The 19671-nt window shown below is 36.5% G+C and overlaps 1 protein-coding gene across 3 annotated transcripts in view; it reads right to left on the reverse strand.

Moving 5' to 3' along the window:
- LOC109851593 (DNA repair protein REV1) overlaps positions 1–19361 on the reverse strand; it is a 70856-nt gene extending 51495 nt beyond the window's left edge. For 2 of the 3 annotated variants that reach the window (XM_020421812.1, XM_020421815.1), the window contains exons 1-10: positions 19083–19361; positions 18731–19009; positions 18577–18674; positions 16935–17380; positions 9557–9700; positions 9258–9390; positions 9071–9159; positions 8871–8921; positions 8513–8716; positions 2438–2557 (exon numbers count right to left, since the gene is read on the reverse strand). In XM_020421812.1, coding sequence (XP_020277401.1) covers positions 2438–2557; positions 8513–8716; positions 8871–8921; positions 9071–9159; positions 9258–9390; positions 9557–9700; positions 16935–17380; positions 18577–18674; positions 18731–19009; positions 19083–19216 — 1698 coding nt within the window. In that variant the 5' untranslated portion in view covers positions 19217–19361. The remainder of the gene's footprint in view (positions 1–2437; positions 2558–8512; positions 8717–8870; positions 8922–9070; positions 9160–9257; positions 9391–9556; positions 9701–16934; positions 17381–18576; positions 18675–18730; positions 19010–19082) is intronic. The other variant, XM_020421813.1, reaches the window with a different exon arrangement.

Consider the following 19671-nt stretch of genomic DNA (forward strand, 5'->3'; position numbering starts at 1 on the left):
GAGATCAATCCTGCCTAAAGGACATAAATAACCATCTCAAACCAGATAAAGCTTTGTATAGCATTCAGCAGCGACCCTACTTAGATGCCAGCCTGATTTAATGGAATAAACAAAGTAAAGATTATGATTATTGATCATCCGCCTACAAACTTCTAATTGACTGTCCATTGATAATGGAACAGACCACACACTATATTATACTTAGCCTTCTACCCATAAGTTAATAAATGAGAACTAAACAGAGAATAATAGCTCTGAAATTGTCAGACCTAAAGTATTGGATCATCTATGTAGTACATCATAAATCATTCTTCAGAATAATAAGATACTCTAGTTCAAGCAAGGATAAGTACAGACACGAGCAGAACAATCACCAACCTTTTGCAATGTTGTGAAAAGCAGAAAGCAAAGCAAAGCAGCAAGGTTTTGCTTAGTCTTTAGCGCGCCTTTAGTGGCAAAAAAGGATATTTTTAAAATTAAAATAACAAGAAACAGAAGAAAATACAACAACAAATTTTGAGAAGACTCTAAAGTAGAAAAAGGAAGACATTTCATGTTTCAAATTCATAGGCAACAATAAATAATGTATTTGAAGCATCTCAAAGACCTATAATAAAGTCCCATGAATACCTCAGAAGACAATTATAGGACGTAGTTACCACAATGTACTTTATCAAATATACTAATTTACATACTTAAACAAACTGAAAAATGAAAATTACTAGGTCAAGAAAATATCTGTCAATACCAAAGGTCACATATGCTAACTATAAACATGTGAGCACAAAAGAACGAAGCATGGAAGCATGAAAACTAATGAAATTTAAGAAATAAAAAAGGCACAATAATAAAAAATAAGTTTTTTAAATAAGTAATCTTTGTGAAATACAATATTCATTAAGCATGTTACAAAAGCAAAAATAATCTACCTACAATTTAGAAAGGTGAAGAAAGAAATGAGTATCAATACAACAATCAAACTCAATTTCAAGAAATTTGAAAAAAAAAGAATGGGATAAAGCTTTAGATGAAAATTATTAAATGTTTAACAAATAAGCTTTTGAAGGCCGGTGGGACCCTTTACTTAAGTGTTACAACACTTTTTACTATAGCCTTTGGTTGAAGCAAACTGACCATTGGTTTCTTTCAGCTAAAGCGGAGCTTTTTAACTGCGCTTTTTACAACCATGATTCTTGATTTCCAAACAAAGGTTATAGAAAGCACTAGACACCTCCTAGGCGCGCACCTAGAGCCTAGGCGCCTATGCGGACTCCAAAATGGGGCTTAGGCGGGTTTCTTTTTTTTTTTGTTTAAGTGGCAGTGGAGGAGGTTGTGCTAAAGGTCAGAGGTGTTTGTAGTCGGTGGCGGAGACAAGAGGTCAGAAGATGTGGAGGTGTCAACGGAGCAAATCAAGCTCTAAGCAGTGTTGTCCGTGTAAGTGGCCCACGCTCCCTAGATACTCCCAAGACCTAGGCGCAAGGCCTAGGTACCTCCTAGGCCTAGCAGGTGCCTAAACCGCTTTCTAAAAACATTGTTTCCAAAATATGTATTTCAGAGAGTATGCTTGATGTGGGACATTGGTGCATTTGCTTATGTCCTTTGAGTTCCATGATTCCCCAAATCAATCTGTCAACCATCTCTGTTCTTCTGTTTCTTGGTATAGGAAACTTTCAGATTGTTGCTATTGACTATACAAGCATAAACAGCATGACCAACAAGGTAATTTTTCCTCCCTCTCGTTCACAGTATCAATGGCCAAGAATCTGACACCAGTTTAGATGTTGTCAGGTTGAAACCTGGTTGGGAACTCTGTGTTATATTACACCAGTGCACCTCTGCTGATCCCTTCAAAGGAAAAGGATTTAATGGTGACTATAGCATGATGGGGTTTAAGAGAGTTGTATCTACAAAACATTTCCATGCAGCACACAAAACCAAGGAAATTATTGGTCAACAGAAAGAAACAAGAGACAGTTAGAAGTTGATTTGCTAGAGCATGCTCTTTAACCTGGAAGAAAGGACTAGAACCAGTACGAAAGCACAAACTTGTTTGTCTTTTCAGACGAATAACTAGCTACTGTTGTATCTGAAGCAAAGGGGACAGGATAAAAGAGGAAAAACAAAGCCATGGAGTCAAAAAGGAAAAAGAAAGAAAGAAGGGTTTTGTTTATACTTCAACAAAAAGTTGAAATATAAAAAATTACATCCAAAATTAAGGAGAAAAAATAAATAACGCTTATTTACACAAATCCAGCTGTTAAATAACTTCTAGTCTTGTAGCAGTCCTAACATTTAAGGGGCTAAGGAGGTACACAGCAAGGTTAAAAGAATTGATGGAATATTTTTTCAAAGTCACATAAAAAAAAGACTAATAATACACCCAAATAATATCGGAAGGCCTGATAGAGAGACCCATTACTAGATAATGTGAAGAAACCTTTGAAATCAAGCGAAGCTGACCACACGTATGAATTTGCCTGCTTTTCATCTTTTCTCCTAGTGAGTGTCCAATGCCTGGAAGTGCTTTGACCGGAAGATCTTTCAGATAGCCATCAACCTGACAGAAATGAGAATTCGATTACTCCAAAGTACATGACTAATCAAATCACACTGCATCATTTAGCTAGTAAATATATAGGAAAATAGAAAAGACCAACAAACAGATTTAAGCAGTCAAAACATTTTTAATATATAGAAAAAGTAGATCTTAAATAGTAGATTCAGTGCAAATTGAATTACTGGAAATTAACATTGGAAAACTACAATGAACAAGGGGCTGCCTAAGTCTTTGAACATGTGGATGTAAAATTAAAGTGAAACACTGAATGACATGTTATGCATGAAATCGATCAGAAATTAAAGAAACAATATTGAAACCAATTAATAAACTGATTCTTTTTGTAAATTTGACTGCACAATAAATCAAAGCAAGATATCTGCTATATATTTTTAACAGAACTGAAGATGACCTCCGTCCAACTTCATGCTAAAAAGGAGGTTTTTGCACTGTCCGTCAGTTAATTAAAACAAGCCCCAAATTTCGTCTCAGTTCTTAAAGTAGTAAAAAAGAAAACAAATCCAAAGAGTGCAAACATTCACCCAACACTAGCTTGAGCTAAACAATCAAAAGACCTCTCTGTGACTAAGTGGGCCCCTGTCAGAACCAATCATATGTTGAACCATAAACACATAAATACGGGCCCAAGAGAGACACACTAGTGCAGCAAACAAACCCCATGCTTGAGGCCAAGCATTAATAGCTCAAGCTTAAGGTGCTAACTTCAATTAGGGTCCAATAAATCTTGAAAGTGGCAACTTCTCTGCCAAATTGCATGATTAGAGAAATCTTGGAGTTACAAAATCCAAATTGCTTAGAGTTTCCCTCCCTGGCCAATACATGGCACCAACTCATAGAGAAGTGACTAACAATTGCAAAACATGTTAAAGTTTGACGCAAAGAAAAGTAAGATTCCAAGCAACATCACTTCTAAATTCAGATAGAACAAGAATTGGTTTTATTCTTGAGATTGTAGATAATCCTCTTATATAAAAAATTTATGTGGTTTTTGGGCCTAGTTGGGAGTTGCTCATAGCTGGGAATTGCTTCAGAGAGATATCTGCATCCTTATTGGTCAAATCATTAGAAGTTTTTCATAACAAGTTTTTTCGAATATGATATTGGTTGGTTTGATTAAGGATATGGCCTTAAGAACCCTGAATTGGAGAAGGATTCATGTAACTCATGATCAAAACTTGAAACAAAAGCTTAGTTATTGTTGTTGTTGTAGTTGATTGTGATGAATTGGAGGAATCCTTGGACACTTGGCTTTGAAAAAAATTAAATTGGATAATATCTGAAGTTGTATGATAAAATAATAATCAATTAGAATCTGTCCAGAGGCTCAAAAATCTGTGTTGGATTTATCACTTCTGGTACCTCAACTAGTAAGATACTAGGAGCAAAAAACATGCACTATAAAACTACATACTCAATACCAATAGTAAATGCATCTGAAAAGCAAAAGGATAAGTGTTTAACGTCAATCCTATATTTTGCAGCATTAGTTTTCTCTTCAATCCTTCTCGACAAAAATACAAATCTCTAGTCATATCAACCTTTAGCTACCATCTCGACATAAATACATAGCTCTGGTTATATCTCTTAAATTTAGTTCCTCTAACCATTACACCAAAACTCCGAAGTTATGGTGAGGATCAAGGATTATAGTTTTATATTAATTCTAACATGCCCCGGCAAGTCGAGCGCCCTTTTTTATGGGTCGAAAACTGGACTCACGTAGCGGTGTCATTTTTTAGAAAATTCGCATTTAATTCGTGGCCGATGGGATTTGAACCTGGGTTGCTCTGATTCCATCTTAAATTTAGTTCCTCTAACCATTACATCAAAACTCCGAAGTTATGGTGAGGATCAAGGATTATAGTTTTATATTAATTCTAACAATATCAATCTTTAGCTGATATCAAACACTACTAATCCTATCTATATATTTCCATCACCTTCTTTATCAGTTCATCTTCAAAATGCATCAAGCTCTATGATTTTTAAGTTCCACCATTTAGCTCTTTCCCACTCATTATAGTCCTTCACCTTTTAATGTAAAGCAGCATATCTCTAATGCTACCAATGGACAAAGTTTTGTCAACCCCTCCTGGTATAGTTGATTATCTATCCTTCGAGTAAAAACTTTACTTTACTGTTTTTTGATCCACCTTTAAAAGATATCAAAGATTCGTCTCCCTTCTTCAAACATTTATGTGCCATCATTAAATCATGTCGCATTGCTGCCACTTCATTTTCTACTCCATGACCTCTATGTCTTGATGAAGGACAACAACCTCCAAGATATGATTTGGGTCAATTTGAAAAAGCAGTTCGGATATTTTGTTTTATCTTTTCAGTTAGGATAACATGGTTGATATTTTAGGTTTGATTTTCAGTTAAGAGTTATATATCGTTGAGATTTTAGTTAAGAAGGATATTTGTTTCTAACTTTCGGCATTGGATTTCTATTATAAACAAGTGTAATTGTTTCTTTTGAGAACAGACAATTGATTTATGAAAATTGAGTTTTGAGAAACTCTTTGAAACCAACAATAAGGTGCCAAGAGAGTGAATCCGGCCTAACCAACTTATCTCTATTTGCTTCATTAGATCCAAAATCATCTTCTCCACAAACATAATCCACCAAATCAATCTGCTGCCTTCCCTCTAGGGGGGAAAATCGTGTTACTGTTCAAGTGAACAGAACAGTAGAATAGTATCTCGTTGTTTCTGTTCGTGTGAACAGTACCTCACCTTTAGATTGATCTCCGTGTCAGTCGCAATCATCCCCTTCAACGATCCAACACCATTGAACGATCTTTTCAAATCCTTACCAACTTCTAATGGTTCATGCCAAATCTTTTCGGGTTGTAGTCCTCTTAGTCTGATCCCCATCATGTGCCCTTCTCATTTCATTCTTTCCTTTCTAACGATCACCTTCATGCATCGTTTTGTACTCTACTATATTTAGGGATGTTCCCCGCAAACAATGCTTTCCTCGTGAGGCTCTTTGATTTAGTTCATGCATGTGCTCCAAAAACACTTTCGCATTTCTCATGTAATATACTTGTGTTGAAGCACCAATAATCAGTCATGTCTTTTCCTAATCAAGCTTCATTAGTACTTCACCAACTCTTTTTATATCTATCATATTCTCCTTAGTACTTTACCAAAAAGTATTTCCGCCATGTTGATACTCCTCTGTTTTCCTGTGTACAAAATTTAAATCCAATATTTTCAATATCCTTAGAACACAAATATCCATTTCTTTTCCAGCAAACAAATTACATTAATATTTCTTCAAACCGTTAATTGCAGAAGCTCCATCATTATACATATCAAGCAGCTAACTTAATCCTACTCTCTTACATAAGACTCTTATAGGAGCAAAAAACATGCACTATAAAACTACATACTCAATACCAATAGTAAATGCATCTGAAAAGCAAAAGGATAAGTGTTTAACGTCAATCCTATATTTTGCAGCATTAGTTTTCTCTTCAATCCTTCTCGACAAAAATACAAATCTCTAGTCATATCAACCTTTAGCTACCATCTCGACATAAATACATAGCTCTGGTTATATCTCTTAAATTTAGTTCCTCTAACCATTACACCAAAACTCCGAAGTTATGGTGAGGATCAAGGATTATAGTTTTATATTAATTCTAACATGCCCCGGCAAGTCGAGCGCCCTTTTTTATGGGTCGAAAACTGGACTCACGTAGCGGTGTCATTTTTTAGAAAATTCGCATTTAATTCGTGGCCGATGGGATTTGAACCTGGGTTGCTCTGATTCCATCTTAAATTTAGTTCCTCTAACCATTACATCAAAACTCCGAAGTTATGGTGAGGATCAAGGATTATAGTTTTATATTAATTCTAACAATATCAATCTTTAGCTGATATCAAACACTACTAATCCTATCTATATATTTCCATCACCTTCTTTATCAGTTCATCTTCAAAATGCATCAAGCTCTATGATTTTTAAGTTCCACCATTTAGCTCTTTCCCACTCATTATAGTCCTTCACCTTTTAATGTAAAGCAGCATATCTCTAATGCTACCAATGGACAAAGTTTTGTCAACCCCTCCTGGTATAGTTGATTATCTATCCTTCGAGTAAAAACTTTACTTTACTGTTTTTTGATCCACCTTTAAAAGATATCAAAGATTCGTCTCCCTTCTTCAAACATTTATGTGCCATCATTAAATCATGTCGCATTGCTGCCACTTCATTTTCTACTCCATGACCTCTATGTCTTGATGAAGGACAACAACCTCCAAGATATGATTTGGGTCAATTTGAAAAAGCAGTTCGGATATTTTGTTTTATCTTTTCAGTTAGGATAACATGGTTGATATTTTAGGTTTGATTTTCAGTTAAGAGTTATATATCGTTGAGATTTTAGTTAAGAAGGATATTTGTTTCTAACTTTCGGCATTGGATTTCTATTATAAACAAGTGTAATTGTTTCTTTTGAGAACAGACAATTGATTTATGAAAATTGAGTTTTGAGAAACTCTTTGAAACCAACAATAAGGTGCCAAGAGAGTGAATCCGGCCTAACCAACTTATCTCTATTTGCTTCATTAGATCCAAAATCATCTTCTCCACAAACATAATCCACCAAATCAATCTGCTGCCTTCCCTCTAGGGGGGAAAATCGTGTTACTGTTCAAGTGAACAGAACAGTAGAATAGTATCTCGTTGTTTCTGTTCGTGTGAACAGTACCTCACCTTTAGATTGATCTCCGTGTCAGTCGCAATCATCCCCTTCAACGATCCAACACCATTGAACGATCTTTTCAAATCCTTACCAACTTCTAATGGTTCATGCCAAATCTTTTCGGGTTGTAGTCCTCTTAGTCTGATCCCCATCATGTGCCCTTCTCATTTCATTCTTTCCTTTCTAACGATCACCTTCATGCATCGTTTTGTACTCTACTATATTTAGGGATGTTCCCCGCAAACAATGCTTTCCTCGTGAGGCTCTTTGATTTAGTTCATGCATGTGCTCCAAAAACACTTTCGCATTTCTCATGTAATATACTTGTGTTGAAGCACCAATAATCAGTCATGTCTTTTCCTAATCAAGCTTCATTAGTACTTCACCAACTCTTTTTATATCTATCATATTCTCCTTAGTACTTTACCAAAAAGTATTTCCGCCATGTTGATACTCCTCTGTTTTCCTGTGTACAAAATTTAAATCCAATATTTTCAATATCCTTAGAACACAAATATCCATTTCTTTTCCAGCAAACAAATTACATTAATATTTCTTCAAACCGTTAATTGCAGAAGCTCCATCATTATACATATCAAGCAGCTAACTTAATCCTACTCTCTTACATAAGACTCTTAATTTACTCTCCTATGGCTATAACCCTCTAATCAGACTGCTCTCTGACTAGTTAGCACCATATTGCTGGTTCATGTGATACTTACCGAACCCTAACTACCCCTGCTTGTCAATAATTGCACAAAGATGAAGTGGTCCTATGTGTCATTGTCGGGAAACACCCGAGAAATATATTATATCCCACTTATCATCGCTCCAGTTGGCAACAATGTAATGACCGTTATGGGGAAAAACAATGATTTCTAAACCTTTAGGATTCATTTCACATAGATCCCAAAGTTTCATGTCAGCCATCAACTACCTAAGACAACCCTCCTTTACCATCTTAGAGACAGGTAGTGAAAAGAATAGATATTAAGATCAATACTGATGGAGTTTCAAAAACATAACACGGTTACACGAGTGCTAAAAGAAGAAGAAGAACACTAAGCACATATGCTCATATCCCATGAATAAATCACCAAAGCTTAAAAGAAAGTTAATGGTACAAAAACAGATAAGTTTTAGGTAAGCATCGCCTTCAAATTTGACAGGTGGAGGTGAGCATAACATGTAAAGAGTGCCAAAACACGAAACATACTTTCTCAGATGAGATAAAACATTGACCATTTGGTTTCGCTGATCTAGTAGCCAAACGGGCAAGGAGCATGTTCTCTGCAATCCCTGCACTTGCAGTGCACCTTGTGGTCTCAGCAATCTCCTTCCTTATCATTTGTACTAAGTCTTCAGGTTCATTATTAGTGGCTTCAGTGACATCCAGAAATGCTTCATCACAGCTTACTGCCTACAGTTTCAACCAAATATTTTATGAAAAATAAACAAAAGAAGCAATGGTACAGTTATACGGACATAATAAATCACTTGCTTGGATTTCCAGTTACTGAGGTTAAACTTTTTTGCAATTATTAGAAAAAGAATTAGGAATTAGTATGAAATACCTGGATTTTGTCACAATGTTTATGCAATATGCTATAGAACTGATCAGCAACCTACAAAATGATAAAATTAGCAAGTATAAAATTAGAGAAGATCTCTCCTAAACAATAGCTATAACTATACAGAATCATATTACAAAAAGAGAACAATTCCTCAAATAAGACTATTATCCACAACAACAACAACAATCCCCAAAAAAAACCTCTTCATATGCTTCAAAGTCGTAAGGCACGATAACGAGGTTAGGGCAGCGAGCTTTGGCATCTCTAACAAACATTCCAGCTTTTACTCCTGAAAGAAAATAAATAGGCTGCACAGTTATCATATATACAAAGACTAAAAGGCATATGCTAATCCCCAAAATGTTTAATTGGAAAAATACAGGACACCATATTCTCGTGCAGGATAGTTTGCAGAAGATATTTCTGCAGTTCCTTTGGGACTGTCTGAGTGGCACACTGCTACAGGCTTATTGACAAGCTCAGGATAGTTCCTTATGACAACAGACACAAAAAAACTGTCCTGGAAAGGTAAATGATTGCTTCAAAAAACAAATCTAAATGCAAGCCAAAATTTCAGGGAAAATAAAAACTAGTAAGGGGACTCAAATATTGAAGAAGACTGGAAATATAATTTTCGGTATCATGAACTTATATCTAAGTATCCCAAAGCTAGAAAGAAAGGTTACCATGTCTATGTGAATAACTGAAGCTCTCTTCCCCAGAAAGATGGAATTCACATTAGCATTTTTGTGCTTAACCCCTTTCAGCTTATCAAGAAATCGTTTGCGATACCGATTTCTCCAGGTCCCAATGAAATGCAGTCTTGAATTCTACATTTTCAAATTCTGAGATTAAAGCTTTGAAACGATTCATATAAATAGTGACAGAAAAAAAACAGTGTAACCAAATTGTTCTTAATTAAAATAATTGATCATAAGGACAAGAAATAAGAAAATACATGGAAAGTACATATGGGTTTTGCAAGTATCAAATGGATATAATCCATGGTATATGGAGATAGGCAACCTCAATTCTTCTGTAGCATTAATAGTTAGCTAAAACAAAATGACCAAAATTAAAAAGAAACTTTTGTGTTCCCATTTTATGTTTAAAAAATTAAAAAGAATCCTAGTTGCACTGTAACCAAAATAAAGACCTGAAACATCATAGATCATGTTATGTCAAACTGTTCCCATCAAAACAAAGAAAATTATAGACTACAGAACTCATTTCAAGATCTTTGATATACAAAAGAGGAATAAACCCGTCAAGCATGGAACAGACGTAAAAAGATAACCTGCTCACAGTTTTTATGAGATACCTTAATGGTACCTAGACCTAAAGTAGGAGAGAATGTCAATCTTTCCTCAAATTGTTGCATTATCATGCTTCAGAAGTATAATAACAAACAACAAATTAGTTAATCTGTTGTACTAACTTCATCCAGCACACAAACAAACTAAGATGTGGAGAATGTAGCCTAACAAACTTGCATCTAATTAAACTAGGCTGTATATGCAAGATTCAGTTCAGCATCGTATCATTTTTATACATACCTCCTTTAACCCAAAAGAGTAAATGAACAAACTTTCCCAAGATGAGAATTTTTTATTCCAATAGTTGAAACTACTGACAAAGATATTGTTAAATTTCATATAAACACTTGACACGGGTACTACCTTTTGCTGGTCCATATCTTGACACATCACGGTTCTTCCAAGTCTCTGCTACTTATATAATTCTGTAACATACTCCAAAAGCCATGAGAACAACCATTGTTACTCGACCAGTGTTGCAAGCCGAGGTTACAATCTCCAACAGATTCCAACAACAAAAGAGGAAACTACAGCAGTCCAGACAAAGACCGTGTTTAGTTAAATTCAGTAGATAAGTTATAATTGTCTCTTGTTAAGGAATATATCATGAAAATCTACGACGATATAGTTATGTTAGGAATAATATATCAGGAATGTGGTTGAGAGATATTAGAGATGTGATCGAGAGAATAAATGAATATGCTAAAATATGTTTAGCATATCCTAATAATATGTAACATGTGTTTAATTCCTAATAGTATAAATATAAGATATCAATAAAGCTCTAGAATTGAGTCTCGAGTTTCCCTAAGAATTAATTTCAACATCGTATCGGATCCATGCAAACCCCTAGCCCCCCAATCCGTCACCATCAAACTTCTCCCGCTGCCTTCCTACCTTCCTTCTTTCTTTTACTATTCACCGTGAAAAATGCTGTTGATTCTTGTTCGCTCTGCTTTAGATGGACTTGTCAATGATCGAGATTATTATTAGTGATAGCAGTAATCGTCCCCGGTGTACATGTTCTCGTTGTCACTTACGCCACCCGATTTGCCTTCATTCACAGCGCCTACGCAACTTGTCAGACACCACCGCCATCACCACTTGCCTTCTAGAAACCTTCACCGCCATCACCACTTGTCTTCTAGGAAAAAAGGAATTTTGATTGAATATGGATTCTATTTGGATTTTGTTAGAGTTGGATTTTGAAGTGATTTGTCTTATTTTGATCTTTGACATTGGACTTGGACTTTGTTATGTACTGGTTGGCTTGTTTGAGGATGGAGAGTTGTTTGACATTTGGTTGGTTTGAAAGGGTGGTAGGGTGGTGCTACGTTGATATATTTTGAGATTGATGCGGAACAATATTGTTTTGTTGGTTTGTTTACTAGATTTTGAGGATTGGTTAGAAGGAGATTGTTTCACTAATTTGTTTTGAAGTTTTGTTCGATGAAAATTATTCTCTTGGCTTCATTTGTTTGGTGAATCCCTAAAGAGGAATCATTTGTTTGGCAAATCCCTAAAAACCCTAAGAGGATCATTTGTTTGGTGTATCCATGAGAAAGATCATTTGTTTATTAGATCTTTGAGAGGATTATTTGTTTGGTGGATTCCCGTGAGGATCATTTGATTGGTGGATCCCTAGAGAGGATAATTTATTTGGTGGATTCAGGAAGGAAGCTTTTGTTTGGTGGAACCTGAGAGAGGATCAATTGATCTGAAATTCAAGTGGAAGATACGAAGATCAATATAACTGCAAAAAGGTCAGATACAAACTCCAGCTGGAGGGCGAGTATGAAGAAATATACTGTGGAGATATATATGTTATAGTTATATTTAGAATAATATACAAAGAATATGAGGGTAAAAGATATTAGAGGTGTGATTGAGAGAGTAAAGGAATATGCTAAAAAATGTTCAGCATATTCCTAATAATATGTAACATGTGTTTAATTCCTATTAATATAAATATAAGATATCAATAGGGCTCTAGAATCGAGTCTCTGGTTTTCCTAAGAATTAATTTCAACATATCTAAACCACTTAAACCAGCCAACTATAGATTAATTTAATTAAAGAAAATTTTTACCAGACAGTTTGGGGAATCTAGATTTGGCCTTCCCTCAAGTAAAAGTATCAATACAAATTATGAGAAGTAGGACAATTTGATGCATCATTAAAGTCTCATGAGTGCTTTCCCGTGTCCTAGCAGCCAATGTATCAGAAGAATTTACGTTTGAAGAGTCCAAGATATAAAAACAAGTGGTGTTCATAACATGAATCTCGTTTAAGGTAAAACCCAATTGGAAGCTGTGTATATATATGAAGACGTTACAAGGAGTACAGAGTTAAGGTTTACTACTAACCACTATGATAGGATACAGACGAGCCAAACCTCAGAACAGTTTCAAGGGATCTGACTCCCAGCTCCATCAGCGAAACCAAATTTATTCACCAAAGTATCTAAACAGGTACTATGTCACAAGGAATATTTACAACTCATAATCGCTTCCCAAAGACAACAGGAAGATAATGTGCTATAATTGATATTCAGACTCATGCAGTAGTGATGAGAAGTGTTTTCATCTTAACTATTTAGGAATATTTCATTTTTTTAATAATAGCTCTTGGTATTTCATGACTTAAAAGTAGCATTGCTTAATGGCCTAAAGGTGTAGAGTTGACACCACCTGACCTTGTTTATGTTTCTTAAGGTATGAAGAGTCGAAAATTTTTATGAATAAAAAATTTGTTGCCTAGTGAAGATCAATATTTTAGAGAACGCTAGGCGTTTCTAGGCGTCACACCTAGCGTCTAGCGCTCAGGAGTCTAAGCGGATGCTTAAGCAACACACAGACATTTTTAACATCGAGAGAGGAAGGATCATTTTTAAAGATTCAAATCATATCCCCACCGTTTTACTTGAGATAGACTTGGACATAAAATTTTGATCTTCGGTACATTTTAACCCGACTAACTCTCTTTAACAATTATTATGCTTAAGCGAGCAATATACCTCTTCCTAACACCATATAGTCCACATAAGCAACACCATATAGTCCACATAAGCAGTCTGCTCTCCCGTAGGCACTCCCAAGACTTAGACGAACAACCTAGGTATCACTTACGTTCAAAGTTTTAAATATCGGATAACGGGGAAATATCGGATGACCAAAATTCATATCGGATTGCGGATATCGGGGAAATATCGGTGATATGTGGTAAATATCGGAATGTCATAATGCATGTTTGCATACATAGTATAATGCATTAAAATGTAAGCTCAACATATGTAATGAAATTTAAGCATACAAAATATGAATAATATATGCTTAGGATCACTAATCAACCTTCTAAAACAAACAAAAGTGCAAAGCAACGTCGCAACATTCGATCTGCTTTTTTAGGGTAAAATGTCATTTGATATAATGGGGAAATCTTGATATCTCACCCAAAAATTCTAAACACGGTATATTATTTTGTAACAAGCTATATAAAAAGATATATTGGTCCACATATCGGCTAATATATCGGCCATATCGGGGATTTATCATTCAAAATAGCTAAAAACGGTAAAGGATATTTAAAGACCATATCGGTTGCGGCAAGCCCTGTAAAAGGATATATCGGGGGATATATCGGGCCATGTCGGGGATATTTAAAACAATGCTTACGTTTAAGCAGTCGCCTAGGCTGGTGCCCACAATGCTTTTTAAAACGAAGTTGAAGATGTTACCTTTAACCGGACACTATGCATATTCTCATTTTAACACTACTTTTCCTTCTCTTTCAGCCTACTTAACCCCATTCGTTGCATCAATTTGTGCAAGTAATTTCTCGTTTTGCTATTTATATCATCAATGACTAAATTCCGCGTACCCAAAATTTAATTTTATCTCCATAAATTCCTAGGTCCAGAAATCCAAAAATGGCAACTCTTCATCTTTTCTCACTCAAAAGGCCTAAATTGCCATACTCTAGTTCTAAATTTACTTATCAAAACTTTAACAAGGAAACAGATTATTTCATATGAATCACTAATTTCATCATGCAAAAGAAATGTTATTTCACATTTAATCTTAATAACACTCAACTTATTAGTCCTTAGACCTAGCTAAATTTGTATGAAAGCCTTTTTCTTCAATTTGATTCTCCATATGGAAGCATAGAATTAACTTGCATATCAGTATAACCATGGCAGATTACTTGACTGAATTGTCATAACTTCCATGGTTGCCATTCATAAGGGATGCATTGCAGCTTGGCCTAACCTCTGAGCACCAAACTCTCATGGAACCACCTTTAGCATCACCAATAAAGCTAGAACACAACAGAACTTGTACTACATAGATCCAAAATTATTTTGGTTTATTCCACGCACTAATGTGGCACCATCATAACCCCATAAGAAGTCTGGGGAAGGGATGGGATCTCAACCCACCATAAGATTTAACTTGTGCTGCACGATCTCAATTTACCTTAAGATCTCAATTGTTGGCATAATAGTTTATTAAATACTCATAAACTTAGAGAATAATCAGGAAAACACAAGTCAAATACTTGGCAATATTATAGCATCCTTCCAATTCAATATTGGCATTTCTATCAAAAACCTATCAATCCAAATCATATGAAGCTCCATATTGTTTCTACTGATGGCTTGTTTTTTTTACTATATACATATGCACATACTATTGGCACACCTTCATAAAGAGTAGCAACACTTTGGATTGACAGTGTCTTGGATGCTTGATATGGATGCTTGATAATAGTGTCCCACACCCAATGAGGCATTAAAGCTAATCCTACTGAGTCATCATTCCAAACATATCATCTAGAACCAAAGGATTCCAAAGCCCAAATAAGTTCATCTGCTTAGATTCAATCATAACAATGAGATCATATAAAGAATATAAAACATGAACCACTAGAGGGGTTTCCTTTAGGTGCATGACATTGTTGTACAAAGGCTAAGAGCCTACGAACTGAAAGGAAGTTTGAGAGAGAGAGAGAAGAAATGGTTTATATCCTAATAGGTGAATACCTAGATTTGTAAAGATACATAGAATCAATTGGTCATTATATCACAAGCCAAAATGGACATAAAATCCGTCATATCAGAACAGTACTCACAAAATTAGGTAAAATACCAAATTGGTATATTTTATTTACCCTTAGTGACATTTTGGTTTTTTTCCTCGATGACATATTGATATATTACTTTTTCTCCGGCGACAAATGGGCCTCAAATTTGGCCGGACCCGAATTTCCGGAGAAATTTCTCACGTGATGCCTCAAGTGATGCGAACATGGCTTCCAGCGTCATAAATCAACTCCAATTCCAAACCTTAACCCCTCAATCTCCTTCCTCCTCCACCTCTTCCTCTCCTCCCTCCTTCGCTCCTCTCGCCTCTCCGACGCCTCTAAGACCTTCAACCTCTTCAAATCCTCCCTCGACTCTCGACCTGCCCCCTCCCTCTGCAACCTCCTCATCTCTAGCTTCGCCAAACACAACTAACACCAACAAGCTCTACAATGATACCATGCCATGATCCAAGATCGGGTCAAGCCCAATGTGTACACTTTTAACATCCTCATCGGTAGCTCGAATCGTTTTCGGTGGCTACTTGCAAGATTTTGATCAATGGGCTTTGTAGAGAAGGGAGAGCTTTAGAAATGTGCGAGATTTTGATGGGTTTCTGAGCGAAAGGAGCGGTGTCTGATGGGTTCGATTGCTTTGTGTTAGTCGGAGCTTTATGCAACTACGGTAATGAGGATAGAGCTGTTGTGACTTGTAGCTCATTAATGGAGAGCTTGGGGAAATGTGGGAAGATAGATGAAGCTATTGGGTTTATGGAGAGAATGATGGAGAAAGGGATGGTTTTAGATGGGATTAGTTGCAATTGCTTGTCGCTGGGAGCCACGCTGGCAGCCACATTCGCATCACGTAAGGCGTCAAGTGAAAATTCTCGTCAGAAATTTGGGTCTGCCAAATTTGAGGCTCATTTGTCGCCGGAGAAAAAATAATATACAAATATATCGCCGGAGAAAAAATAATATACCAATATGTCACCGGAAAAAATATATACCAAACTGTCACTAAGGTTAATTAAAATATACCAATTTGGTATTTTTGCCCACAAAATTAGGTGCAAATAATTCAGAACCATCAAGTAAGTAAAATTATTTGCCTACCATGACGAAGCAGAGGAAAAGGAGGAGGACAAAAGGATTAGATATCGCAAGAATTCCTCAAGTAAAAAAGTCTGAGTAACATCAAAGAATCAAAGATTAAATATACTTATGCTGACTCATTTGACATGGTTAATGATGTGCAATAAACTAGACTACCAAAAGATTGTTTTACTTTAGGCTGTATCCTACGGGTATTGCCTTCGTCTCAGCCGATGCAATGGAAGGTCCTGGGTAAATACTGTTAAGACTATTGTTTGATTATTAGAAGAGGAAAGAGGGAATAGACAAAGGGTGAATTAACAAAAAAAATTACCCATTTACTTAGTGTAGTACAGGTCGATAAAGATGTACGACTAACAGCAAATATAGGACAAGCAAATAGTTAGAAAATCAGTCAACCTTTTTAAGAACATCCTACTGAATTTGCACATGCAACAAGTAGCATTCTTAATTGATATTAGAAGAGTAACTCAAAACTATAAGAGTATAACTTTCGAATATAAGTAATAAAGAATTCAGAAAAAAGAAAATTCAAAGATGACAATATGACTACCTTGAAGTAGTTTTCAACAAACTTTGGACCCCCGAGTGTTGAGTGATGATGATTGGAAGCACCTAGAAATTCTGCAGTGTTATCCGTGCAGCTACCACTAGTCATATCTGAAGGCCTGCAGGGACTAGCACTTGATGCTTCTACAACAGTCTGCTCATCTTCCAGGTCAGTAAATCTGGCTTCTGCGTTTATCTCTTCATAAACTCTTTCATGCCCAAAACATAGAGATCCGGCATCATCTTCCCCATTACAATTAGAAAGGCTGATCTCCCCTAGAGGCAATAATTTCATACTTGTATCCATGTCTTCATCATCAACTTTGGTGCAGGGATCTTTAATATTATCAGCGTCAATGGAACTTGAGATGTCTATGGGAGTAAAGAAAGAAGAAAGTTTCCGTTGCTTGCCAGACTCATTTACAAGCTCGCTTAGTTGGTAAGGAACCCCTAAGGAAAATAGTACGAAAAGCACAAGCCACAACAAGTTAAGCACAAATTTTAATACAAAATGCATTACAACATTCAAACAGAAAGTGTTGCGTATCTGTGTAAAGTGCCATTTGAAGTATTGGATAAAGCCGTTTAAATCATCACCCATTCCTCCCTCACATGCAATAAAATGAGGAAAGTTTAAGTACAAAATCCCAAGCCACAAGTTAAGCATACAGTCCAATAGCAAATGCATTGCAACAAATTGGTCGTTTAACAAAATTGGTATTTGACGTATTGGGTGAACCTGTTTGAATCATCTGACACACCCAAACATTTCACATGCAATAAAATGAGACGTAAAGAAAAATTATGCATCAAAACGAGCAATAACTGCATATTCTACGATCATCCACATGTAATGTGCCCCGTCTCATATAGTGAACAGAGTATAGAATATGACTTTGGAATTAACATAGACAGATGACATAGTTCGTTCCTTTAAAGCACCTTATATCATAACTTTTTGACCGTCTAACTAGTAGCCTCCCTTATAGGAGTGGGCTGTGTAGGCCTATTTTCATATGAAGAATATGTCAAAAGCGATATAAAAGGTAGAAATCCCATCAACAATAAGCATCTGTTGGCTGCATAGGTAGCGAAAAAACAAAAAGATTAAAGGAGTCGAGGAACAAATATAGATCATTCTTCTGGCTTGCTCATATCATTGCTAATACCAAAAGCATGTTGACAAATGAAGAAAGCAACAAAGTGAAGATGATGGCGATCCAGACTTCAATACCTATCTACGAGGATCTTGGAGTAAGAGGATTAGAGTTAGTCTCAGATTGACTCGTGTTATGTTGGTTTAGTTGAGTGATATTTTGTATTGGCTGAGCCTATTTCTAGCAGTCAAGACTCTGAATAACGAGGTTTGCGCATATTCAGTTGACATGTCGACTCATAGTTGTATTGGAACTCAAGGAGTCTACAAATGCTCTTTTATCGTAAGCACTGAGATGAATGGAAGAGCTTTGAGATGAATGACAGAGCTTTGAGATGAATGACAGAGCTTTGATTATTTGATAATTTATTGAGAGGAATGAATATGACCTACATCTGCGTGTGATCAAACCCTAGCCACTATAGCCGTCATCTTCAATAACAATTGAAACAAGCGCGATCACTCAAATGAAACATGAGTTAAAACTTACAACTCAAGAGTTTATTAGCTACCACACATTCCAAAATCCATGCTGGTTTCACAACGGGGAGCCCTCGGCTAAACGCCCTGAAACAAAAGCACACACCCCTCCCAAATTCAAATAGCAAATCAATCTCAAAATAAGGTCCAGTCCAAAGACCAACCTAAAGTTCTTCATTTTACTATCGGGCAAGTTGCTACAAATAATATGAGTCACCCGGCGCCTCGAGAAGTAGTTCTCGAACCGGCCACCATGCTTCAGCATGAAATCCTTGAGCTCCTGACTCGACGGAACTGTGAACCCGTCAATGAAGATCGAGACACCGCGAAAGATTCCCTTTTCCATTCCTCCGCCGCCGGGATCTTCACTGGCAAGAGAGGAAGAGGAAACGACGGCGGCGGCGAACTGCTGCCTGAGCTTCCGGTTCTTTTCGGTCATGTAACTGGATGGAGGAAACAGATTGGTGATAGAATCAGGGTTAGGGTTAGGGTTAGGGTTAGGTTTGAGATGAGTACCTTCCGAAATCGGTGAAAGGAGATTGCTTGAAGTGATTCTTCTTGCTGTTGCTGGAGCTAGGGTTTCGGGGTCCGCCTCTTTTTTTGGTGGAAGACGATGAGGACGCGGAGTTAGAAGGGGAGCCGTAGCTCATATTGCCCGGGTTAATTGATCAATCGATTTGTTTGACGTTGAGAGAGGAAGAGGAAAGAGCGGGAGAACATAGACGAAGGGTATCGCCCCAAAACTGAGGGCTTTATTCCGGTCGGGTTCAGCATCGGTATTTCCAGCGGACAAATTTTCAAAACCAACCCCTTTCAACATTTAATCCTAAAAAACCGACCAATTTTGCACTTAATTTCAAAAATCGACCAGGTTTCAGCCTTAACGCTGGAACCATGTCGGTTTTAAAAAAAAATTCTAAAACTTCACGAGAGTTCAACTCCCGTGAAGTTTTATTGGTTAAACAAACTTCACGGGAGTTGAACTCAACTCGCGTGAAGTTTGTAACATACTAAAAACTCCACGGGAGTTGAACTCCCATGGGTTTCAGTCCATTTTCTAGAGAGCCAACTCTCGTAAAAATTTTTATTGCAACTCCACGGGATT

The sequence above is a fragment of the Asparagus officinalis genome, chromosome 8, assembly GCF_001876935.1.
Source record: "Asparagus officinalis chromosome 8, Aspof.V1, whole genome shotgun sequence".
Lineage (NCBI taxonomy): Eukaryota > Viridiplantae > Streptophyta > Magnoliopsida > Asparagales > Asparagaceae > Asparagus > Asparagus officinalis.